At 48.5% G+C, this 24774-nt stretch overlaps 9 protein-coding genes across 9 annotated transcripts; 5 read left to right on the top strand and 4 right to left on the bottom strand.

Moving 5' to 3' along the window:
- Positions 1–1685: 1685 nt before the first annotated feature.
- N7520_006432 (fungal specific transcription factor domain-containing protein) lies at positions 1686–3997 on the top strand (the record flags this gene model as incomplete). Its single annotated transcript, XM_057140366.1, has 7 exons — positions 1686–1731; positions 1791–1862; positions 1945–2014; positions 2061–2165; positions 2216–2523; positions 2579–3468; positions 3518–3997. 7 exons carry the CDS (start codon positions 1686–1688, stop codon positions 3995–3997), a joined length of 1971 nt encoding a protein of 656 aa, XP_056994372.1.
- Positions 3998–4166: 169 nt separating this feature from the next.
- N7520_006431 (NAD(P)/FAD-dependent oxidoreductase) lies at positions 4167–5531 on the top strand (the record flags this gene model as incomplete). The annotated part of the gene is made up of 2 exons (XM_057140365.1): positions 4167–5257; positions 5336–5531. The coding sequence occupies 2 exons, from the start codon at positions 4167–4169 to the stop codon at positions 5529–5531; spliced, it is 1287 nt and encodes a 428-aa protein (XP_056994371.1).
- Positions 5532–5655: 124 nt separating this feature from the next.
- Positions 5656–6918, bottom strand: N7520_006430 (uncharacterized protein; the record flags this gene model as incomplete). The annotated part of the gene is made up of 1 exon (XM_057140364.1): positions 5656–6918. One exon carries the CDS (start codon positions 6916–6918, stop codon positions 5656–5658), a length of 1263 nt encoding a protein of 420 aa, XP_056994370.1.
- Positions 6919–9303: 2385 nt separating this feature from the next.
- N7520_006429 (uncharacterized protein) lies at positions 9304–9528 on the bottom strand (the record flags this gene model as incomplete). The annotated part of the gene is made up of 1 exon (XM_057140363.1): positions 9304–9528. The coding sequence occupies one exon, from the start codon at positions 9526–9528 to the stop codon at positions 9304–9306; it is 225 nt and encodes a 74-aa protein (XP_056994369.1).
- Positions 9529–10278: 750 nt separating this feature from the next.
- N7520_006428 (Zn(II)2Cys6 transcription factor domain-containing protein) lies at positions 10279–11853 on the top strand (the record flags this gene model as incomplete). The annotated part of the gene is made up of 3 exons (XM_057140362.1): positions 10279–10335; positions 10385–11098; positions 11155–11853. The coding sequence occupies 3 exons, from the start codon at positions 10279–10281 to the stop codon at positions 11851–11853; spliced, it is 1470 nt and encodes a 489-aa protein (XP_056994368.1).
- A 737-nt stretch (positions 11854–12590) lies between these two features.
- Positions 12591–15472, bottom strand: N7520_006427 (putative telomere silencing protein Zds1; the record flags this gene model as incomplete). The annotated part of the gene is made up of 3 exons (XM_057140361.1): positions 12591–12806; positions 12872–15235; positions 15467–15472. 3 exons carry the CDS (start codon positions 15470–15472, stop codon positions 12591–12593), a joined length of 2586 nt encoding a protein of 861 aa, XP_056994367.1.
- A 1404-nt stretch (positions 15473–16876) lies between these two features.
- N7520_006426 (SYLF and SH3 domain-containing protein) lies at positions 16877–18304 on the bottom strand (the record flags this gene model as incomplete). Its single annotated transcript, XM_057140360.1, has 4 exons — positions 16877–16898; positions 16963–18020; positions 18082–18185; positions 18262–18304. 4 exons carry the CDS (start codon positions 18302–18304, stop codon positions 16877–16879), a joined length of 1227 nt encoding a protein of 408 aa, XP_056994366.1.
- A 1343-nt stretch (positions 18305–19647) lies between these two features.
- gem1 (ERMES complex Ca(2+)-binding regulatory GTPase GEM1) lies at positions 19648–21608 on the top strand (the record flags this gene model as incomplete). Its single annotated transcript, XM_057140359.1, has 2 exons — positions 19648–19657; positions 19717–21608. The coding sequence occupies 2 exons, from the start codon at positions 19648–19650 to the stop codon at positions 21606–21608; spliced, it is 1902 nt and encodes a 633-aa protein (XP_056994365.1).
- Positions 21609–22207: 599 nt separating this feature from the next.
- On the top strand, positions 22208–24434 carry N7520_006424 (WD40 repeat domain-containing protein; the record flags this gene model as incomplete). The annotated part of the gene is made up of 6 exons (XM_057140358.1): positions 22208–22212; positions 22442–22578; positions 22680–23616; positions 23666–23951; positions 24004–24201; positions 24255–24434. 6 exons carry the CDS (start codon positions 22208–22210, stop codon positions 24432–24434), a joined length of 1743 nt encoding a protein of 580 aa, XP_056994364.1.
- Positions 24435–24774: the final 340 nt, after the last annotated feature.

The following is a 24774-nucleotide window of genomic DNA, read 5'->3' as shown; positions in this document are numbered from 1 at the left end:
TGTGGATATGGAGCGTTGGGGGAATCTGGAGAATGTGGATATGGCTGGTGGGGAGGAAACAAGAATGACTGGGATGACGAGTGGCTCGTCCGGGGAAAGCTGAGGTGGTAGATGACAGGTCATGTGACCCCGCCCCGATCTATAACCAAGTGACAGCGCAGTACATATTGTTGATTTTGATGATAAAATGACGAATTCGTGTTATTTTCATAGCCTCTTATTGTATGTCAAATTCAGGATATGTACAGGCTGGTTTGTCATTCATCGGGTCCCTATCTTGTCCAACAGACCAGCTTGAGCTCTTAACTGTAGCATCGGCTCGAATTTAATTTCCGCCAGACGGAGCGAATCTCATTGGAGCTTCCAAAATAAAATCGTCATTGTCGAATTCTCCTTTCATCCATGAATCCACTTTGAAAGCATCAAATGCCCCAGCCTCATCAGTATACGTCTCTGGCTGTTGATAGTAGATCCGTAGGGCATCCCAAAGTACAAAACAGTGGAGAGTGGCATTGAATGCATTGAACGCAAAATGATGAATTGTAAAATCATACCAGGCTTTGGCTCTTGGATGTAGGGGTCCCCAGTCCTCAAGGGGGACATTGGTACGGTTCCACACACTCATAACTAAAGTCCCATCTCGAGCACTTCGCGCGTCTGCGATAGCAATGTCACTTTGCCCGATGAATTTGACCCCGTGCCAGTTTCCCAGAGCTCATTTCTGGAACTGCTCCTTTGAGGCGTTGAGAAAACCAGATTCAAAAGGTTCCTCACTTGTCTTTGAACCACTCTCGTTCTCTAGGGCAGACGTTTGATCCAACAAGCAATAAGAAGGGAAGGTCGTCATCATTGCAACTGAATTCGCGCATAACGTTCGGTATAACCTGCAAGTCCAAGGTTCACATTTCTTGTCTTTCAATGTATCTAAATTGCTGGGAGTTCGACCCAGCCCGATATCCTTGATCCCTTGAATTGCACTTACTGCTTTAGCCTCCTCGGCAAAACAAAAGAGTTAGATACTAGTCATGGTAAAGACACTTGAGATTCAATATGGGGTTCTCAAAGGCGAATTTGGATGGAATGAGCAAATAGACCACATTATATAAGGGGCAGGGAGGGAGCAGGTTGGGGCCGACCCCAGTCTGCTTTATTCTTAATTTAGACACTACTGCTGCCTACGCTGGGGCCTTCAATTGCTTATCAAAAAGGTAGCTTAAAAATCCAGCAAGTCGGTCCATTTGCTCAAGATGAGATGATTGTTGGATCGTGGCCAAATTCAGAATTTAAATACATTGTTAGGCTGGTGGTTGACCATGGATTGGCAAGATGGAGGCCGCAACAAACTTATAAGCACTTTGTCAAGTGAATGTGAGCGGGATAATCAGTAGACTACCATCAACACGTTTTTTAATATCAAGTAATATTCTGAGATTCTCGCTGACAGATTTGGCAAATTCTATGGGTATTGGAGGGGCTTAAGATATGCGATTTGTCCTTCCCGGCTCTGACCCACTTGGCTCCACGCTCTTTTTTCCCCCAGGTTATACAACCTTCCTCTCGATGCGCCTTTGTGATGAGAAACGATAATTCGCAAGGCCATTCCAAATAATTGTTGATTATTTCCACCGGGCTTACTAACCTGCTTATCCTGAATGATCCGGGTCTACACGTGATGGCGCCTATAGATGAGCGGCCGTCGAAACGCGCTCGCCAGGCCTGTGAGCCTTGCCGGTAAGAAAGGCAGAATCAATTCAGTTGATCGCATGCTCCCTAAGCTGACCGCAAAATAGCCGCAAGAAATCGCGTTGCCCTGGAGAAAAGCCGATTTGTTCCCATTGCGAGCGCTTGGGCCAAAAATGCGTGTATGCCGGCGAGCCAATAGAGGAAGGGTCGGATTTTGCAAAAAATATGGTAAAAGTTACAATGTCTATTTTGCTCTCAAAGCTTACATATTACAGGAGGATCGTGTTTCTCGCATTGAGAGCAAGCTTGAGCAGCTCATGGATTATATTACGTATGTTGTGCAGGCATCGTTTTTGGCTGCGATCTGACCTTTCAAGTGGCAGCCGGCAACCTCAAGCCGAGGCCGGAGCCCCGGATACCAGAACCATTCCGACATATTCACCAGAAAATATCCCTTCACTGTCTACCGACCATTCGTTTTTGTAAGTAGGAAACCCTTGGTCTAACTGGCCATTATACTAACTTGTGACAGAGACCACTCACAGGACCTACCAGCAACTCAATTATATCTGACTTTCTGCAATTCACAACCTCTGCCGTTGTTTCCCCAGAGTATCTCTCCAATATCCCTGGGTAACCGAGATCCAGAGCTTTTGCTTTCAATTGAGGCCTTGGGCCTTCGGTTTCGGGGAGATGGTGTCAAGGACAGCCAAGTTCGTCAAGATATCACGACAAAGACAGAAAAGTCCTGCCAGATGGTCATGAGACGCATCGGTGATGGGAATGTGGAGCTTTCAACAATTCAAACCATGTGTCTTCTGAGCATGTTGGAATTTACTGGTATGGGCCCAGCCAAAACTCACGATTCGCAACATACTGATACTATCCCACAAAGATGGAAACCTGATTCGAGCAGGATTCTATACACAAATGGCAGAATATTTCATGTGCAACATCAGACCGACGAAATTCGAGTTCCTCAAATACATCGAAACGGAGCAAGACGAGCGAAAGCTATGCTATGCCAGTGTGACAATGCTCAAGAATCTCCAGGGGCCCCCACAGCAATGCTCAATTCAAGCAACCTCTGATAAAACTTTCTTTGGAGGGCTTGCTGCCTCTGCTTTCGAGACTCTGATACCGAAAAGGTATTCTAGAGGTGATAGTGATTCTAAGTCGGACATTGGTATCAATGCAAGCGTCATGTATACGACTGATTTATGGGCATTGGCCTGCAAGTACGCCATCAACAATGCTGGGGATGACACGCATCCCCCCTGGTACCCACAATCAGACTATGCGATGATCACATATTGGCACACCGAGCACGAGACTTGCATGCCATTGAAATTCCGGCTTCATGCCAGTCGATTTCCAGACCATTCTCCAGCCGATTTACAGGCACATCGTGAATACTGGGGCCCTTGGCTATTCTATCAGATTGTCTGGCATGCAATTCCTTGTCTATTGAACCACCCTTTTCTTCTTTCCATGCGACTGAGAAATTTTAGGAGAACGATGCCCCAATCATTTCTCCGCAACTCGTTCGAGCAGCTCACGTTCCATTCGGGCTGGATAATTCATTTTCTAGAACTACTCGAAACGAAAAACTTTGAGGTATCAGATCCAACATTGGGTCACTCTGTCGCCATTGTTGCGACAATCTATCTTCAACACAGCTTCGCCGACGATCAAAGCTTCCGCAAAAAGGCACAAACAGGCTTTAAAAAATGCATTCGATTTTTGCAAGTGATGGGGCGTCGTTGGCCACACATCGATCGACAGGTGAAGTCTCTCGAGTTTATTCGTCGTGATTGTACTAAGTCTTGACTAGGCCCGGCAACTCGAGCAACTTCGTGGCAGCATTTCGCCTGGGAGTCACACAACGGATACTCGCTTACCAGCACCGTCCGATCCAAAGTGGACTGTAAACTTGCAATTAATGTGGAAAATATTAGTCTATCCCCATGCAAGCAGAGCTCCAGATCCGACAGGCGACATGTTTGGCCCTTTTCTGGCCAAGGAAAACCCCAGCAACCTAGGATTATCATCAGCTGATGTGATTACTGAACATGACTTCACACTAATTGGATCAGCTGGAATTTCAGGACACAAAACTGTCGCGACCGAATGCGTCACTTACCCTCCCGAGCAGGCTGAGCATCAAGAACCCGGTCCGGAGCCGACCGCGTTGGGCTTGCCTGAATTGGCAAGATCCCAAAATTTGGACTTTGCTGGTGGAGAAACACTTCTCTTGCAGTTGCAGGATTATGACAAGGCGTTCGAAGATTGGCTGAGTCTGAATACCACATGAATGTATCCCGAGTTCCTTGTATAGTAGTCCTTATCCGGGACACGGCCCGCTTCCGTGTTTCCCGGACGCCAAGAACCCGGTACTGAACCGTTTTTCATTTATGACTTTTAGACTCTCGGATTATCCTTGAGATTACGCTTCCCCGCCTGCCTCCGAATAACTGGACATAATGGCGATTTCGAAGGGCGATTCGATCATCATCGTGGGCGCTGGCGTCTTCGGTCTGTCAACTGCGTTGGAACTAAAACAGCGCGGATACACCGATATCACTGTTTTAGATCGGTATGCTCCTCCGGTAGTAGACGGAAGCAGTGTCGACCTGTCGCGCATTATTCGCGTCGACTATGCCGATCCGGTCTACTGTCAGATGGCTCGTGAGGCCTACGAGAAATGGACGACAGATTACAAGGAGGAGTACTTCGAATCCGGATTTGCATTGCTATCCGAGACTCCCCGGAACGATTGGATTGAGAAATCCAGAGCAACAGTCCTGGCAACTGGTGGAAAAGTGGAGGACCTCAAAGATGCCACGCAATTGCTGAAGTCATACCCGAACATCCAGGCGAAGCTGTCCGGCATGAATGGTTATCTGAACCGGAAAGGTGGCTGGGCTGATGCTGCCGGTAGCATACAGAAGTTGGCTTCGCGCTGCAGTGTGGAGGGTGTATCCATCATTTCCGGACCTCGCGGGACCGTGGCTTCCTTGCGCCGAGAAGGATCCCGAGTTGTAGGCGTCAATCTTCTTAATGGAGGATTCTTGCTTGCATCCCAGATTATTGTGAGCGCCGGTGCATGGACTAACCGTCTTTTCGATATTGCACACGCTGCATCCTCATCGGGACAGCCCGTTGGATTTATCCAACTGACACCGGAAGAAGCCCGATCTTTGGAATCGACTCCTGTGATGATCAACATGAGCACGGGAGTATTTTGCTTCCCGCCTACTCCGGGCTCCAACATTCTCAAGCTCGCACGTCATGGGTATGGTTACGCAAACGAAGTCACGGTTTCAGCCCATGGAGTCACTCGGACGGTCTCCTCGCCTAAGCTTGAAAGCAGCAACGCGCAGACGGGATATCTTCCTAACGATGCAGATGACGGCCTGCGCCAAGGCCTCCGCCAGTTCTTCCCCAAGTTTGGCGACCGGCCATGGATGAATCGTCGACTTTGCTGGTACACCGACACCCCGAAAGGTGACTTTATAATTGATCAACACCCAGAGCTTCAAGGTCTCTTTGTGGCCACCGGTGGAGCTGGACAGTAAGCTTCCCCCCTTCTACATAACTTCCATATTTGTTATCTACTGTAAAAAAGAAACCCTCTGCTAATGTGAACTAGTGGATTCAAATTCTTGCCGATTCTGGGAAAATATATTGCGGACTGCTTTGAGAACAAGGCGCCCAAGGAGCTGCGCGAGAAGTGGCGATTGGCCCCGTCACCCGCGAACTCTGCTGCCTATGATATGAAGGGTGATGGAAGTCGCGCTGGGCCTCCTCTGCGCAAGCTTACCGAATTTGAGAAGGCAAAGTTGTAATTTCAATTCTGTAAGATGTAAATGATTGGTGATTAAAAACATAACACAATGGCAAAGATGGTAAGAAAATTGCCAAAGAAAGCATAAAGATGGGTCTTATGTGCTTAAATACTCAAGCCTCAATTTAGCTCTTCGCCTTACGGTCGTAACTCAAATCATACTGTCCCCGATGCACATTTGAACCCCTCCCTTCCATGCCAATCGTCCCCACGTTGGAGTCACCAGTCAGAGTCCACGTACTTTCCGCATCAACATGGACTGAAACGGTACCTGTAGTGTTCAACGTATTGATAGCACCACTCCAGTGAGATCGAACCAAATAAATATTGGCCTCGCTTATAGCATCAACATATATATCACCAGAGACATGCAAATCAGTCAAGAATAAGTTAACAGTCCCTCCGTTGATACCAGATGTGCCAAATTGGTCGTCTGCCGTGATATTCGCCAAGATACCCGATTTTGCTGTGATATCCACCGCCGTGAAATAAACATACGCTTGTACATTTGCGACAAACAGCACACCATAAGTCCCATTGGTCTCCGCAACAGATCCACCGGAAACATATGCATAGGCTGTGTCCACAGTGCCGTTGCTCGCGACCGTACTCACAATCTGAAACACCCCGTTGTTCTGGGTACCGGACGTGACAGAGGGATCGTTCAGGGTGAATGAATTGGATCCATCAATGCAGGCAACAGGCGCGATTGCAGAAATACCGGATAGATGGGATGTGGTGATGTTGCCAGTCGAGTACACAAGAGCGGACAGAGCCCCGTATGTATTGGCAACGCTGTCGCTGACTTCAATCAAGCCTCCGCCTTGGTCGGTGGCAATAGCACTCCCATGGCCGCCGTAGGTATTAATTGTCAAGTCATTTCCGTAGATAGAGCCTCCACCTGTGTATATTCCGTGAGAGCCATCCCCTTCAGCATGGATATTGACGTTGGAAAGATAAGCCGTTGATCCATCCTCATACGTGTGAAGTCCATTGGCACTCAGCCCGTTGGTGATTATCTTGCCGTTAGAGATGAATATCGTGCCATTGGTCTCTATTCCAACTGCAGCATTGAGGTCTGTGAAGGAGCTTTCTCCGTCGATTGTGGTATTTCCGGTTTTGATCAATGTGGAATCAAGAACGTGTGCCACTCCTGTTTCCTTCACTATTATCACACCTTCATCTGTGCCAGTTGCCGTGAGTGTAATATGTGCAAAGGTGGTGGTAGTTCCATCGACAAAATAGGCAGCTGTGGTGGGTAATGCTGTTGTTGAGGTTGATGCTACCACGGTGGACGCAGAGGTAGAAGTAGCAGACGTGATTCCCAGGACTCCAGGGACACTTGCAATCATCAGAGCACCCAAACGACGACTTATAAATGAATTCATTTCAAAATATTATGAACAGTCCGATCCTAAGGTTGCCGTCAATAAAGGACAATTTGCTGGATCTGGTTTGACATCCAAAACCACGGGAAGTATTTATATATGTGAGCATGATATGTCCACAGAGTCGTAATGAGCTGGGCATATCCCGACCACCTCTTTTCTTTATCGGCAATGTGGCCACCGAGTGGCTGTGAAGGCAAGGTTCCAATTGAGATGCTGGGAGATATAGTGGTAGGATTCGCATAGACATCCATGAGTGCAAATCGGCTCCACATTAATTTACGTTTTACACACTATCGAGCATACACCCTTGCAATTCTGGACATTTACTTGATTTTGATTAGTTCAAGCAAGCCACTCTGTCTACCCCCCTTTCCCCGCAAAAGAATCCGGGGATTTCCCATCGTCACAGTTCCATTTATAAAACAGAGAGACAAAGTTTCGCAAAATCTTTAATTCCAAGAGCGCTTTCCTGGGTATCTCTATATATTCTAATGAGGTAGTTTCTAATGAGGTTATGAATGGAGTACCTCAAAGCATCGAGTAGCCCCTATAAACTTGTAACAACCATGGAGAAGCTCGACTTCCAAAAGACCTGGAACTTCTTTGCAACCCCTCAATTACGTGCGAAAAATGAAATCCCTCGGGGCTTGCTTAGCTCTGTCGCAATCTTGGGGTTAAACTGATACTGTCTGCACTGGGGGTCAAGTATCCAGTTCGGCTCCACGCGAATGCATACATCGTTGCCGGCCCCACTGAACATCGAATACTCCAATACTTGACTGTAGCACTGTCAATTACCTTGCGTATTGTGAAAGGGGGCTCTAATTTACCTACGTGACTGGCAAATTGCAACGGTAAGTGGGCCAAGCTTTGGGTGGGGTGGAGAGGATACCCTACGTATAGTATAGAGCTAGTCTACTAACTTGAATTAATATACAATCAAGGTCATCCATCTGAGTTCTTCTGATAACCAGGGTCATCTACAAAGAAAGGGCAGATAAGACAAAAATTGTTTGGGGAGAGGAATTCATTCAGACTTTGAGATAGGTGCAACCATAAACTGTTCTCAAATCCAGAATGCACATAAGCGAGGCCCAGAAGAAGAAAGCCATCAAGTCATACCTTGCGATAATTCATTTCAGATTATCAGATACTCTCCTCAAGCAATTTAAGGGATTTCAAAGCCAGAGCTCCAAATTCTAGTCCGTAAGAGCTACATCTGCAAGTGAAAGGTCTCGCACACAAGTTATCATTTGGAAACAACCAGTCTTTGAGTCCATACTAAAATCCCTCCAATATGCCATAATTGATCGACCCTTGGGACCAAATGGGGCAGGAAATTCAAAAGTGCAGAGATTAAATGGGAACGAAGAAGAGAACAGAACAGAAGAGGAGGGGGAGAAAGCTTTTATAGTATATTACCCGATTGGGATGGATCACCCATTCACTTCATTTGCTACCTTTGGTGACTCGCACCTGATCATATGATCAGTCATGAACTTCTTGTCCAGGGCACTGGACTATCTCATACCTTTGGTATCCTTCAGCCAGGCTACTTTCCTTACGCATCTCTACGACCTTCACAGTCTGTTCAGTCAGGCTTCTCAATAACGTCATTATCAACTCAAGTACCTGGGTACCTTTCTTATACTTATAATATACACATGAGCAGGATAGTTTAAGATTTTATTCAAAAATAGAAGCTAAATAATGGTGCTACAGTCTAATTACTTTAGGCCATATGAAGGATTTCAATTCATCTTTAGTCGACTAGAGGACGCCAAAAACTCTCCAAGTCTTCTTTTTGTCCAAGCTTGGCTTGACATTTGAAGCAGTCCCTTCTGCAAGACTTCCATTGCAAACCGGCCATTCCTCCCTCCTCATCCAATACAAATCATGAGAAGGCCGACCCTTGATCATACTCTGGAACTCAAGCAGATCGACAAATGTTTCCCACCTAGACCGACAATCAATCCAACCAGGCCCATAGCGCTCACTAATCTGATCGGTGTCCAGATACCGCCTCTTCTCCCTCGGCAAAAACCGCCCAGGATGCAAGATGTTCAGCCAATATGTAAAGATCAACATTGGCCCAAGTTCAAACGCATAGAGGTAACATTCGTTACTATGAATGGGTCCACAATTCTCGTGACAGCCCAGATTCCCAGACATCTCAAATGCCTCGACAGCACGGAGAATACAGCGCAGCAAAGCGAAGGTCGAGGTGCCGTATAAAGTAACACAGAGAGGTTGGATATTGTGTGGGATTCTTCCAGCTCGCGATGCACGCATGTGGAACGTTGCGACAATCGCGACGACTAGACATTCCACCACGCCCTGGAGAACGAGTCCCGCGGCGATGAGGATCCCGCCGGATTTATATCAGTCTATATCTGTGCCAGCAGCGGCATTCTTCGCTGCACCTGCCACGGTGATGCTTTCAACAGCGGCGCCAACGTAGACGAAGAGAATCAGGACGCGATTGAGATTGAGAACGGCGTGCATGGGGGCGTAGTTCATGAGTCGACCGACAATATTGTATGCGGCGGCTGAGTAGACGGGTGGTGCCAAGTAAATAAAGACGGATTGGGCGATATACAGGTTCATGTTGCCAGGGTGGTAGCTGGAGATACAGCGGAGGATCCATGCTGTTGTAAAGATGTCTCCTCCCCAGGAGATGAAGAATGTTACTTTTTAGAATCTGTAGCGATTGTTCACAAGGCCGTAAATGTATAGTATACACCTTGAGGAAGGAAGGTCTTAAAAATTTTGGAAGACGTGCAACAGCATCGAAACGCCCACTATGGCTGGGCTTGTATAATAGTAACTGACCGGATCTGTACGAGAATTCATGATGCAAAAAAAGACCCGAAGAAGCATTACTTCACAGCAAAGGTGGAAATTTGTAGTTTAAGTATTCGTTCGTCAATGATATGAGCGCAACATAACCCCAAGAATGGCAATGATTACCATTTATCTCGAGGCTGAGCAGTCATTACATCCAAATCAGCCTAATTAAACTCAAGAGGATTTGTGAGCTTCATGGGATCCAAACAGCCTCTGCTTTTGGTACAACTGTCCCTACAGTCATGGCCAATCATGAATACAGTCAGCATGAACGGCGGCACATAGAACCCGATCAGGTTTAGTCTGCACAATGTCGACCCATCAGCCCCAACTCTTTAAATAACCTTTTGGTGAAATTTTAGCTTTGAGGATATAGGATATAGTGTGACTTAGAGCGGTGTCATCCAGCGACATTCACACTAATAGTATTCCCTACTTTGAATAGGTAGTGCTTTGTGGACGATCCACGTTCCCCACATCGTTCAGGGTCTCGGGCCCACTATTACCTCCATGCCAGGAGTTCCTACAGGACGTGCATGCGACGGATGTCGCAAGCAAAAGAAAAAGGTAAGTTCGAGCCAACACCCACAGAATATAAAACTCATAATCACTCTAGTGCGACGAAAAACAACCCACCTGCTCACGCTGCATCCGTCTCAAACTAAAATGCGTGGGATCAGGCCAACAGCGCTTCAAGTTCCTGCAGGAAAAACGCTTCACGGTCTCTGCCCCAACAGTCTGGAAACGACAATCTTATTCCCCAGAGACGATCAGCAATGCTTCGGATTGTGTGTTTTTAGTAGCTATGCCCACAAAGCCTGAACACATCCATATTCGTCTCCCGCCCAGTCCACCAACTGCGACGATGACTAGCGTTTCTTCGTCGCTAGCGAATCGGTTTATCAAAACTATTGACCGATCCACCGATCTTCGGTATAACCTATGGTGGACATTCGGCGCTTACTTGGAAGATGTCCCGCGAAGACTAGGTGAAAATGAAGCACTCGATCGCGCGATCGAGACACTGACAGCCGCGCATGCTGGGTTTTGCGGTGTTAACCGTCAAGGAGCAACAGCCGAGGCATTGACAAAGTATTCACAGGCGCTGAGAATGCTACGAGTATATCTCGATAATAGGGTCCATGCGCAATCATCCAACACGCTTTGCGCAGTGATGGTCCTGCTAGTGTGTCAGCTGTTTCTGGGCCCGACTACACAATACCGGTCTGGGCATGCGGAAGGCGCAGCGCAGATCCTTAAAGCGCGAAAACAATGCAGCCCGCGTGATCTGTTCGAGAAGAAGTTGTTCCTCTCGTTACGCGGCAGTGTAGTGGGTTTCTTTTCCCGGCATACCTTGATTCCTTCGAAATGCTAATAACGTCACAGCTCTTCGAAGGGCTCTTCAACGACCGAATAAACCTCACGCAGAAAGAATGGGACGAGCTCGTTACCAATGAGTTTGACGAACATACACCCGAAGGCCGGATTCTACAATGTCTCGCCCGTGGCCCCAATGTGATGTGTCGGGGCCGATACATTCTACAAGCAGGCATTGACCCCGTATCCATACGCGCTGAAATCTGGCCATTGTACCAAAAATGCAAAGAAAATCTTCTCGATCTCAAAAAAAGAGCGATCAATAATGATATATCAACTGTCGATATGGCGCAAGTCTCCAAGGGTGCTGAGAAATTTGTCCAGGAATTCTTTTACGCACATTACCAGCGCACGTATGGTATCGGGCTGGTCGTGACGCTATTTTTTAACTGCATGCTTGGCGCACTAGGGACTGGCAATGATGGTGTCTTTTTTGATGCGACTGAGCTCGCGGAAGAGGTTCTTGCCCTTGCGGAGCGGTCAGTAATATATCGGCCTGTTGGCGCGGGATATCTTCTTATTTGTCTTTCGGCTGCGTGGGCGGCTACTAGTGATACCGTGTTGAAGGCGAAGCTTCTGGTTGCGTTGAATGATTATCAAGCAGATTTCAGGATAAGGGATCCGACTCATCTAACACATGAACTTGAGTGGACCGCTGAGCATTTGAGACTTGGGGTTCCATTTGGCGTTAATGGGGAAAGACACTAATCGAATTTATGGAGGCTTGTATAGACTTGATGAAATTATGAATACACGAAATGAAACCATAAATTCACCTGACCGCTTGACGTATTCATTGGGTATTTACTGGCTATTATTCATATTTTCAACACCAGACGAGGTGTACTGAAGCTTCAAGTATAATGCTCTGGATTCAAGCACGGCAAATTTGCCCGGCAACTCATAGGAGAAACTTGGGAGGGTGGGGGAAGTAATAATTTCGGACAAGAAAAGAGGATACAAAAATAGTCCGAAGTGTATGAACACAAGAAGTAGGCTCAAGGCGGGAAAAAGCACGAGGACAAAAAGGCAAACCCCAGGCGCTATGCGAAGAGAGAAATCAGACCATGTGTGTGAAAAGACAATATGGCAGTGCACAGGGCCAGGGCCACATTAGACCAGCTTAAAGGGCCAAGCAAAGTCAAATCAGAAACAGAAGAGCGTTGAAGATAACACCCAAATGTATCCCTCAAGTCTTTGCAGGCCTGGCATGTGCGTAAGAATACGATACCATGACTGGCTTGGTGTGCCAGTAAAGCTATGAATGCTGTGAAAAGGCTCGAAAATGTTGGAGGGAAGGTGGGAGAGAGGGCTTGTATACAGGCTTCTAGGAACAACCAAAGCTGACAAACGGATGGGTGGGTATTTCTGTGGACTGCAGAAAAGAAAGCTGAATGGCTGACAAAAGAAGAAAGAAAAAATGAGTGGGGACGCCGGCGCTTGGTTCACCACATATCATCGTCATCATCGTCATCCAGTTGAACATCGTCGCCAAAGGACGAGTGTCCATACTGGTAATGGTCCGAGCCGTAAGCATGACCGTTCTCATAGCCGTGCTTACTGTGCTCGTGGGTCTGGTAGCGATCGCGAGGATCATCGTCGTAATCATACATGGATGCTTCATCGTATGCAGAGTCCCCGTAGTGTTGTTGCTCTTGCGCCTGTTGGAAAAGGGGTTCTCGAGTCAGTTATTCGTCTCCACCTTGAAAGATGGGTCTCTACTTACTTCTTGGTATCGCTGGTATTGAAGGTACTCGTCTGGCTGTTGCTCTCTTTCTCGTTCCCGAGATCTGGATGACCTGGATGAGCCAGAGGAGGCCCCCATCTGCGGATGCATCTGCTGCACCTTCTCCAGATACGAGTACATGAAGTTACTCAGCAACACTTGAGAGTGAAGAGCTCGGCGAGGATTTGCCAGCTTGATGTGGGCCATGCGGTAGATTGCTCGTTCTTCCAGAATAGAAAAACGAGTCCAGGGGTAGTCGATATCTGGCCGAAACTCGCGCATCGGGGGATCAGGAGACAGGTTTCGAGATGAGTTTTTTCTGTGATGGGAACCATCCCCACCATGCTTCTTTCTCCCACCACCAAATATCGAGGAGAATATCCCGTCCTTTTCCTTCTTATCCCCCGAGGCTCTTCGAGCGCTGTCCTTCCGTCGCTCTTCCTCCAACTTAGGGTCAAGGCGGTCGATAATGAGACTCTCTCGGCCTTTGGGGGTACTGTCCAAGGAAGAGGACTGGGATGTTGTTTCAGAGCGCGCATTGCTGCTGTGAACCTTCTCTGCAATCTTCGACTTGGTCTTTCTCGAGTCACTGTCTTTATCCTTTTTCTTTTCTTTCTCCTCACTCCCCAAGAGCCAATGCCAGCTTGACTTGCGGCTGCCATCATCCCTCCTGGACTTTTTGCCTTCAGTCTTACGATCTTCAGATCTGCGCTCTTCGGGAATAGTCGGGATGAATGACAGGCTATCTGTACGAGTGCTGTTTCCAGGTATCATCTGGGGGTTATTGGCAACATCGTTGAGGGTCGGGGTCGTCTCTCGGCCCTGTCGACTCGGTCCCATTAATGATCTTTTGCTTGGGGTCGAATCCACGGATGAATTTGTAGATTTTGATGAGTATGGGGATGTTACATCACGGTCTGACGAACGACTGGATTGCGAAGGTGGGGTAGGTGATGAGCGACTGGGTTCGATGACTGATGATTCGACAGTGGGGGGAGCGATTGGTTCGTTGGGTGGTATGTTCGCGGATTGGCCGTTCGAATGAGTGCGTGACTGCCATTGCCGGGCATAAGTAGCAGCGTTCGCCTGCGCCTCGGCGTCTGATTGATTGAAAGCTACATCCGATTGCGCGCCAGATGATAAGGCTGCGTTTTCGGTCTCTGGGCTGTGAATAATCGAGTTGAATGTTGAACTGGTCGTAGAGCCCGGGGTTTGGGACGTGGAAGGTTGCGCCCTGGTCGTTTGAGCGGTGTTTTTACCATCGGGCGGGAGGGCAATCGCTGGAGCCGAGTCGGCAGATTCTGAGAGACCCCGGCCTATTCGTTTGGAGTAAAGGGGTTTCTCGCCCTTTTTCAAGCTCCCTTTGCGGTATTGTGTCCGAGTTGACCTTCGCAAGCTATGTCCTGGGGGCGCTGGCGGTAAAATGGGCTTATCCTCGCTGGCAGTAAGGCTTGCATTTTGCAGATCCCGGACCAATTTATCTTTTTGTGGAGAGTCATCAACCAGGGTTTCCAGCTCCTGCAAATTCGGGCCCAGCATCCCATCTCGCCTACTTGCTTGCGAACGTTGGCGCTCCAGTCGCTCTGCGCCATCTGTATAACCAGCAGAATTGTCGATCTGCTTCGACAACATCGACCGCTTCCGACGAAGACTACTCTGTGACCCAGGGCGCTCAGGTCCGAGAGAGGAGTAGTCGCCCGATTTCCTTTTAATTAAATCGGCCTTGCTTTCAAGAAATGACTTGAACTCCTTCGGTGCCAACTCCGGATGTAGACTCGCCGGAACCCAAAATAACCGAGACGTATCGTTTTCATCGGTGGAGGGGGAGGGCGGGGTGGTTGGAATGGAAAGATTGCTGCCAAAAGATGGAAGGTCGGGATCGCCAGCAGCCGCGACATCCATTGACATGCGTCTAATGGCAGCAAGGTTGTTCAGTTCCTGGACGACTGCGGCGGGATCGGATTCGTAGTCAACATCATTTAAAGGGAAAGAAGCCGTCGCGGTTTCCGAAGGTGATCGAGTTAGCTCAGGCGAACCGGGATCGCTGTTCCGATCAAAGGACCGATGGGAGGCAAGTGGTGGGCGAAGATGTCCATTTGTCTGCTTTTGACTCTCAATCGGTGAGTTTTGCTGGGATGCGTGCGAAAGCTCGGAATCCGCGGCTCCTCGCGGGATAGTGGTGATTGACTCGGCATGGGGAGATGATATATAGCTCAAACGCCTAGGATCATTGCGGTCGTAGTCGTCGTCGTACATGTGGCCGATCGCCTCCGTCACATGGTGGCTAGGGTCGCTAATCGACAGATGGGTTGCATGGCCTCTCCTCGCGTATCCTCCGCCAGCCTCAGGGGTACTCGTGGAAGCCTGATCGGCGGTGAAAAAAAGTAGTCAGCATAGGCAACGATGCTTCCTTTCGAGGTTATGATTTCGATTCAATGGGACACAATCGTGAAACACGGGTGGGATGGCGGTTGGAGGGGTCTCCGGTGTGCGTGACGAGGGGGGGCAAATAGGCAATCGTCAAGGCGCATCCGGGGTCATTCAAGAGGTAGAAAGAGCTAGGTAAGAAAACAATATAGACTTCTCAGTACGCACCTGCATGGGAACCAACTCCACAGGAACCAAAAGAGCCCAAATAACCCTGAAGACTGTGCCTTCTCAAGGAGGGGGGCAGAACGAACGCTCAATGTACCAGTCGAAGCAGAACGATCATCGAAGCGGGGGAAACGGAACGGAAAGAGAGGGTGGGCACTAGACCAACCGTCATTAGAGGTAGAAGTTGGAAGGTCCAAAGTAAAAATGGGAAGAAAGAATGCAGAAGTTGGGGAATGAAGTTGTGATAATTTCGCGGGCGGAGTTTAGTGGTCACAGCACCTGACATTTATTTTTCTGTCTCTCCTTCTACTTCCTCTATTTTCACTTGAGTATCTTTTTTTCTCTTTCTTCTATTCTTTAGTTTCGCGCAATCATCTTTTCTCCATCCCTTCAGGGTCTCCACTTTTCGTAGGAAACGAACAGAACCGGCCCATAGAGTCTAGCCAAGGGACGATCACTTACTGACCTGGTGTTGGTTGATCGACATCTACAAAGAGTAGCCTAATATGCAGGTTTGCTGATGCTTTACCTGGCTCTTTGACCATAATCTTCATAACAGGATTCTATACAAGTCTCATCCTAATCTAATGCAACACGAGTCATAGCCAGGTGGACCGGCTTCAGACGGCGATTCGTGGTTCACGTTGGTTCGCATTCTGACCTTGTCGGACGTGAACCAAGTACGACCATTCCAGAGTCATAGATGACTTGATGTCTTTCTTGATCTACCATACCCTTTATAGGTGGTGTTCCTGTATCAAATTATCAAACATTCTGTATATGCATGTTTAATTCCATTCTTTTCAATCCTTTGTTTTCTAGGTTCTATCTTTGTCTCTCTTCTAAGAACAGAGTCCGTTCAGTAGCACAGACTCACTTCTAGTACAGCAAAGGAACAAGGTCCTAGGGGCCGGTTTTAGAGTTTCCATGTCCCCCAATCATCATAGGTGCAGGGAATAAGCCGTATCACTCTACACGGGCGTCAGGGAAAGAGGGGGGGAAAACATTGGAAACTGTCATGAACATGAACACGATACTTATACCGGAGTTCATGGGTCTATTTAGACTAGGACTAAAGCGGGGATTCAAGGTTATTTGCAAATGATAGATAAAGGATAGGCGGAACGAGGACTCTAAGAACGTGCAGGCTGACGGGAGGATCCACCGCGAAACGCAAATAACGTAATCCTAACGCTGTATGCCGGAGCAGAGAGGAACCAGAATGAGAATTTCAACGCTTGTGTCATGAAAGAAGAGACAGAATGATAAAACGCAAATGGGAATTTGAAAATGAATGGGGAGAAAAGACTCGAATCCACATACGCCCAACTAAATATTCATCCCTATCCGATCATGTCTGCGTATGCCCACGATTCGTAATGAGTAGACGATCGTGTTTGCACTGAAAACTTAGGAGGAATCAACGTAATTGCTGAAAATGGAGTTAGTCTTAGGCTTTCCACGTCAAAATTGACCTGGGGGAAGTCAACGCTTACCTGGGGAATATACCGACGCGGTCACCGATACGTCCAGTCCACCAATCTTCAGCCTTCTCTGTTCGCTTGATGATTGTGATGATATCGCCCTTTTTGAATCCTAAATCACCTTCCTGGTCCGCATCAAATGTGAAAAGTGCGACCACCTGGTCCTGCCGCAGTCCTGGCCCTGCACCCGTCTTTTGCCCAAAGACCGGCTTGGGCGCGGTAGGCCGGGTCGGCCGACGATCTGAGTAGGCATAGTCATCATTCTCATACGTGTTGCTCCGGCTGCGTCCATAGTTGTCATAGGTATCAACAGGGGGAGCGCGCGTAGTCGCCGAGCGACCGATGTTTCCTGTCGGTCGATCATATGTGTCGTCTGCCCATGTGTTTGCGCGGCGTGGGCTATCGCGGTATTCATAGTTGTCCTCGGTGTTCGATCGTTCCCGTCGCGCACCTTGGCCATAGGCCGAGCCTTTGCGACCTTCCCAGACCACATCGTCCTGGCTATCTGCGTAGATCGGGATGTCGTTGTACATCGCATCTCCCTGTGCGCGGACGTTTCCTTGGAAGATACGCGATGTGAGGACACGCATCAAGGCATCGGTAGATGGCGGCGGTCGAACGGTACCAGTGAGGAGCTGGCTGGCGGACACTCGGCTTTGATACATCTTCTCATTGGCATCCTTGCGCTCCACTAACACACTGCCCTCCAAACTGACACCAGCGAAGAGACCTTTGGTCTTGGAGTAGGAGAAAACGGCCGCGACGCCCTTTGTGCTGGCCGCACCAGCAGCTTCTGCATTCCGACCGACCGGTCCGGCGGCGAGGGAGACGTTACCACCCAGTGTAAGTGTGCCAAATTGAGAGAATGCGCGGACGGCTGATGCGTCATTCAGAATGAAGACAAAATCGGTCAGTTCGAATCCGATCTGGCCACCAACACCTGCGCCGGCAGTGACAATGGCCGAGGGAGCCGACCAGGAGCCATCAGCAAGACGAGCGACCACGAGACCCGATCCGAATCGACCAGAGCCAATGAAACCAGCTTTCAAAACCGTGAGAATCGCCAAGCCCTGGAACACGTTGTATGTCAGCGAGTCACCCGCAACCCCGCGTTGGAGGGGTTTCACTCACCTTCGCATTCGCCAGGATCTCTGGTGGAATGACCTTTTCTGGACCGAAGGCCTGCTTGGGGTCCACGAAGGATGTCAGGATCTTCGCCGCCTTCTTGCATTCACCTGGCAATCGAGAAGGTTGGTTAGCCGGGCATGCCGCGAACGATTGCGGGGAAGCGTGCAGACGGAAAATACATACTGCTCAAAGACGACGGAAGCGGATTGTGGATCCCGAGAGGCATCCTGAAGGCGTCAAAGATAAGTGAAGACTGAGAGAAGAAAAGACTGACAAGATGAGAAGACAGTTGGTTGAACTTCCCAAGGTCGGGCAGGTTAGTAAGATGGGGCTGAATGTGGGCCCAATGACGGACGCGGGATAGCCGTTCGTGGTTGGTGCTTTGTACCTGTAAAAACCCTGAATCTATGGAGTATATGGAGCACTGGAGTAATCCGTATGGATCTTTTGATCTTTCTAAATCTAATGAGATATCATTGAATTATATTCCCCCAAGATAAGTTACAGATAAAATGGTAACCTAATTCCCTCTTCCTCTCTTTCTCGTACCGATAGTGGCGCAGCAGTCATCAGACATAGCCTCGCTTTTAAGCCACTCGGACGACCAACCACTAAGTCATTATTTGAGAAATACATGGTTCGGAATCGAGATGCTGTTCAACTTTCTTTTTCCTTATATTCTGACGTTGAGGCACACAAGCTCACAGATCATACTTCCTAGTAAGTCGCCCCAAGTTTCAGTAGACGTCACTTCATGAATTGTATACCAGTATGGAAATTTGGCATATACGAGCCTGAAGGTTTGAATCCTGATATGCTCCCCAAGATTCCATTTGTTTGGATTAGTAGGCAATACCAAGGTATGTGAACATAACAGATGCGGCCATTGGGTCTCGTAATATCTATTTGAACCCCGAAAGGCTCAATCAGATTCCGAGTACAGTCTCAGATATTTTATTCTCTCGTATGCGCGCGAGCTTATTTGCGGGGATTTTCAGATACTCTTGATTAAAGTTATAGTATCTATGAGTAGTACTATAACATGCTAGGCGTTTCAGCCTTTAAGTACAGATGCATCTACCCCGGCGGTACTAGTTACTTCAGTATACACTCAACTAAAGGGACGAACCACCTTCCAAGAATTGGCCACACAAAAGCACGAACGAGTACACATGTACGGTGCCAATATCAGTCGTAGTAAAGGGTGGATATAGTGTGTACGGAGTCCATCCATAAATACAACCATACCATAGTATATCGTGCTGCATCTGCCATAAGCCCCCGAGACGCAATCAATAGAGATTTTGATTTCCACTGCATCTTAAGATTTGAATAACTATCTGCTCGAATCCAACGACTCTAAACTTGGAAGAGCAAGTCGAAACCATTTCGCAAGTCAAGTGCGCTTTCAACAATTGAAGGTTGAAGTTCAAGCTAAAGCGGTGGAGTGGTTATTGCCGCGACCCCGATGCAGCTCCCGAGGTCGTCATCCTAAACATCTTTGGAACCCCGGATTATCGCCCGTTACCTGGTTATGCTTAGGCAGTAACCAACTCTGTCGCCTTGCAGATGGCCACAGGTATGGTTGACCTAGAAAAATATGCCCCTGTGACGCGTTACTGACTGATCATTCTCTAGTCCGGATTTGTGTCTGCGGCGACGAAGGCACCGGCAAGTCCAGCCTAATCACCTCGCTGGTTAAAGGTGTCTTCGTTACAAACAAGATCCAGGCTGTTCTTCCTCTTATCACTATCCCTCCTACGATCGGAACACCTGAGAATGTGACAACAACCACCGTCGTCGACACTTCGGCCCTGCCGCAGGAGCGAACCAACTTGGCGCGCGAGATCCGCAAATCAAACGTCATTCTGTTAGTGTACTCCGACCATTATAGTTATGAGCGTGTCGCATTATTCTGGCTGCCATATTTTCGGTCGCTCGGAGTCAATGTGCCTGTCATTCTATGCGCCAATAAATCAGACCTGGCAGTGGGCCACAACGAGACACAGGTGATAGAAGAGGAGATGTTGCCTTTAATGTCCGAGTTCAAGGAAATTGATTCCTGTATCCGCACCAGCGCTCGCGAACATCGCAACGTCAATGAAGCTTTCTTCGTCTGTCAAAAAGCCGTGACCCACCCCATCGCGCCATTGTTCGATTCAAAGGAGGCTGAATTGAAACCGGCTGCAGTGGCTGCGCTACAACGTATATTTTACTTGAGTGACCAGGATCGTGATGGATACTTGTCGGATAAGGAAATCGGTGATTTCCAGACTAGATGTTTTGGGAAGCCCTTGAGTGAAGAGGATCTAGCCCACATCAAGGAAACCATTCAAAAGAGCTATCCTGAATCCGTGACCGAGTCCGGTATCGACCGTCAAGGGTTTATTCATCTGAACAAGCTGTACGCAGAGAAAGGGCGCCACGAGACTGTTTGGATTATTCTGCGAGCCTTTCAATACACGGATAACCTCTCACTCCAGGAGAGCTTCCTTCATCCTCGTTTCGAAGTCCCACCATTCGCATCTGCAGAACTCTCTCCCGAGGGTTACCGGTTTTTTGTCAACCTATTTCTTCTTTCAGACAAGGATAACGATGGTGGCCTGAACGATGCTGAGCTGTCATCTCTGTTTGCACCGACGCCTGGCCTACCCGCATCTTGGGCCGACGGCTCATTCCCCTCTTCAACCGTCCGCAATGAAGCTGGACATGTGACACTTCAGGGCTGGTTGGCACAATGGAGCATGACAACTTTCATGTCCCCAAAGACCACATTAGAATATCTGGCTTACCTCGGCTTTGAGTCTTCTGACCGAAGCAACCCATCAATCACAGCCGCATTGAAGATGACGAGACCACGCAAACGGCGCAGGCGCCCTGGTCGAGTCGGGCGAAATGTGGTGCAGTGCCACGTCCTTGGAGCCCCCGGGTCGGGGAAATCCGCTCTACTTGACGCACTCCTTTCGCGTGGATTCAGTACTACCTACCACCCTACGATTCAGCCTCGCACTGCAGTCAATACAGTTGAGCTGCCTGGTGGCAAACAATGTTATCTCATCATGGACGAGATGGGCGAGTTGGAGCCCGCCATCCTTGACAACCAGACGAAACTCCTTGACCAGTGCGATGTGATCGCCTACACATACGACTCGTCAGACCCGGACTCGTTTGCGTACATTCCTGCACTACGGGCCAAGTATCCTTATTTAGAAGAGCTCCCTAGTGTCTTTATCGCCCTGAAAGCCGACCTGGACCGTACCACCCAACGGGCAGAGTACCAACCCCACGACTACACAGCCATGCTGAACATGCCCAGTCCACCACTGCATGTCAGTGTCACTTGGAATTCCATCCAAGAAGTTTTCGTTCATATTGCCGAAGCTGCAATGGAGCCCAGTACTGCATTCCCCCGTAGTGAGGAGGATGTTGAGGGCAAGTGGATGTCGTGGGGTATTGCGCTTGGGGCGGTGGTCTGTGCCGGAGCGGCTGCCGTGATGATATGGCGCCGAGTCAGTGGTAGTGGGAATTGATCCTTGAACTTCATGTACAACTTTTTCATAATAATACCCCGTGAATACGATTCTCTCGCTTCAAATTCTATCTCTTATTCCGAAGACTAGATTCATACGTAAAATAGTTCTTCTTGGTTGTCCGGAGTGAACCCGGATAAGTCCCCGCCCTGCCAGGCACGAGACTTCTCCGCTCTCGCTTTTACCCCGGACCGTCTCGCTGATCTCTACGTTCCTCTCCTCCTAACCCTCTGTTCCCGTTGTTGCGCCCCTCCCTCCCCCAATTCATTGAGAGCAATATTTGTCACTGCACCTTTTCCCTTCGTACAGTGTTCGTGCAACATCAATCTCTTATCGACTGCTCAAGACTGGAACCTATCCGACCGAACCGACAGCGCATGACCTTTTTGAGCTAAAGCTGTACGATTCTCATCTGTTTGGCTCGGAGCAAAAGAAACTTAATCGGGTTACATACCTCCCTGCACTAGCTGCAGTAAAAAGCAGAGGGTTTCCTCGAATCACAAACCACTCCCATCTTTGAAAGTCCGAACTGGAAGCGGGTTGGTTGTACAGGTTTATCTGGTCAGAATTGGGACACTTAGTTCGACAATCCAATCGCCATGTTGTAAGACAAGCCCCCTTGTTCTTAGTTGTCCCGTCTTTTCCCGGTGCTGCATAGCTATCACTGGCGAGCTATCACTATCTTCAAGACGTCATATCATTGCGCCCCAAGTCACTGATTTGCGACGCACGTCATGTATCGACTTTGATATTGATATCTATGCGGCATAGCTTTTTCGCTGTTGTCTTTTTATCTCCTATTTATTTTATTCACCGTCTGACTGACTCAACAGTGTTCTACCACCACCTCCTCCCCGCTATACTATCCCTGTCGCTTACGCGGCGGGGGCGGCAAATGGTATGGCGGTCCCAGTTGTCGAAACCAACAATACCATTAGCCACCCCGAATGTCCACTTCAGGTCGGAGAAGGTACGTTTGAATGCATTTCACTGTGATAGTGGAGGCTGTCTGAACACATATATTCTACTTACCGAAATGATCATATTGCTAATTGCCGGGCATCGCTATAGGAACCTACACACTCAAAGAAGACCTCCTCCTCGCAACCCCCCCTCCCCACCCTTCTGAGGCCCCGATCATCAACCCTAACCCTCTCGCGACGGCTCCTAGCCCCCCAACATCTGGCGTCAAGTTGTCTTTGGTCAGCCTCGATCCTCGCAAGAAACCGCCAACGTTTCTCAAGGCTGTCTTCGCTCCTCAATTTGGAGATGGAAACCCTGCGCTGGCACCACCAGCGGCGCCACCGTCGAAGGATGCGACGAAGCGACGAAAGCCCAAGAACAACATCATCAAGAGTAGTTCTTCATTTGTCTCGAGGGTGATAACCCACGAGACATCGGCTAAGCGACTGAGTGACCGTGACCCAAATGGGACATTTGCATTTGCCAACATCAATCGCGCATTTCAATGGCTCGATATCACCTCCGCGTCTAAGGAAGAGCATCTCACAAAGGTTTTATTCACCAAGGCCCACATGCTGTGCCATGATATCAACGAATTGACAAAGACATCCTCTCACTTGGACATTGTCATGGGATCTTCCGCTGGCGACATTATTTGGTATGAGCCTTTGTCGCAAAAGTATGCTCGCATCAACAAAAACGGTGTGATCAACAACTCCCCCGTAACGCATATCAAATGGCTTCCTGGATCGGAGAACCTTTTCATGGCCTCGCATGCAAATGGTGTTTTGGTAGTCTATGACAAGGAGAAAGAGGATGCCTTGTTCACAGCAGAGACCACGGGTATCCCGGAGAGGGACCCCAGCCAGTATCCCTTCGAGATTCTGAAATCGGTCAACTCGCGCAATCAGAAGACCAACCCAGTCTCATCATGGAAATTGGCCAGCCAGAAAATCTCCCACTTTTCGTTCTCGCCGGATCAGCGACACTTAGCAATTGTAATGGAGGATGGTTCTCTTCGTCTCATGGATTACTTGAAAGAAGAGTGAGTGACCAGCATCCTTATCTGGTTGCCTTCGCTAACACAGAAATAGGGTTCTGGATATTTTCCGTAGCTACTATGGTGGATTGATTTGTTCTTGCTGGTCACCCGATGGCAAATATATCGTTACGGGTGGTCAGGATGACTTGGTGACGATCTGGTCATTCCCCGAACGCAAAATTGTGGCCAGATGTCAAGGCCACAACTCCTGGGTGTCGTCAGTGGCTTTCGATCCTTGGCGCTGTGACCAAAAGACCTATCGATTTGGCAGTGTCGGTGATGACTGCAGACTTCTTCTTTGGGATTTCAGCGTTGGAATGCTCCATCGGCCTCGCGCGGTTAGTTTTCTGTCTGATTCTAGAACAAGTTTTATCTAACATTCTTTAACAGCATCATCAAAACTCAGTCAGACAACGTATTAGTACTGTCGCACCGAGCTCACAGTCTACCCGCCACCGTGCCGACAGTGGAGGTTATCGTATGCGATCTGATTCGGATCAAACAGAAAATACCTACGATGAATTCGAGCCAATGACCAGCCATCCCGTTGAACCCCGATCGCGAACTGCCCTGTTGCCTCCCATCATGGTATGTTATGTTCCTTGCAAATCGCAGATCAAATTTAAACTGACTTGAGATAGTCCAAAATCATCGGCGAAGATCCAATTTCCTGGCTTGGATTTCAGAAAGATTGCATTATGACATCCTCACTTGAAGGTATTGATCCATTCCGTACCTTTTTCTCCTCAAGCATACTAATTCTCGACCAAGGTCATATTCGCACCTGGAATCGCCCTACTGACAGTGCGGTCAAGTCATGACCAGCGTCTCTAGGCACGGCACGATCAAGCAGTCTCAGCGGTTAAGTGCTTGCTGATTTGCTTCGGAATTCCTCTTTTCGGCGTTCAGGGGTAGGATGTCTCATTAGCATATTTTCCAGATACCCTCATCCAACACGGTTACACATATACGTGCAATTTGTGAAATATATATATGAACAGTAAACTGCCTAGTACTCCTATTATCAGCAAACCTTGGAACAAGGAATTTCATATGCCATCAGCAGATCACAGCTTTACACCTCCGACTTCCTCCACATCAAACTCGGTCGTACACAACAAAAACGTGTCACGAAGAGCCTAGTGACTAGTCAGCACCAAC

This window comes from Penicillium odoratum (assembly GCF_028828045.1).
Source record: "Penicillium odoratum strain IBT 22623 chromosome Unknown utg000005l_segment0_segment0, whole genome shotgun sequence".
In the NCBI taxonomy this organism is placed as follows: domain Eukaryota; kingdom Fungi; phylum Ascomycota; class Eurotiomycetes; order Eurotiales; family Aspergillaceae; genus Penicillium; species Penicillium odoratum.
The sequence above is the reverse complement of the archived record's forward strand: the minus strand, read 5'-3'. Positions and strand labels throughout refer to the sequence as shown.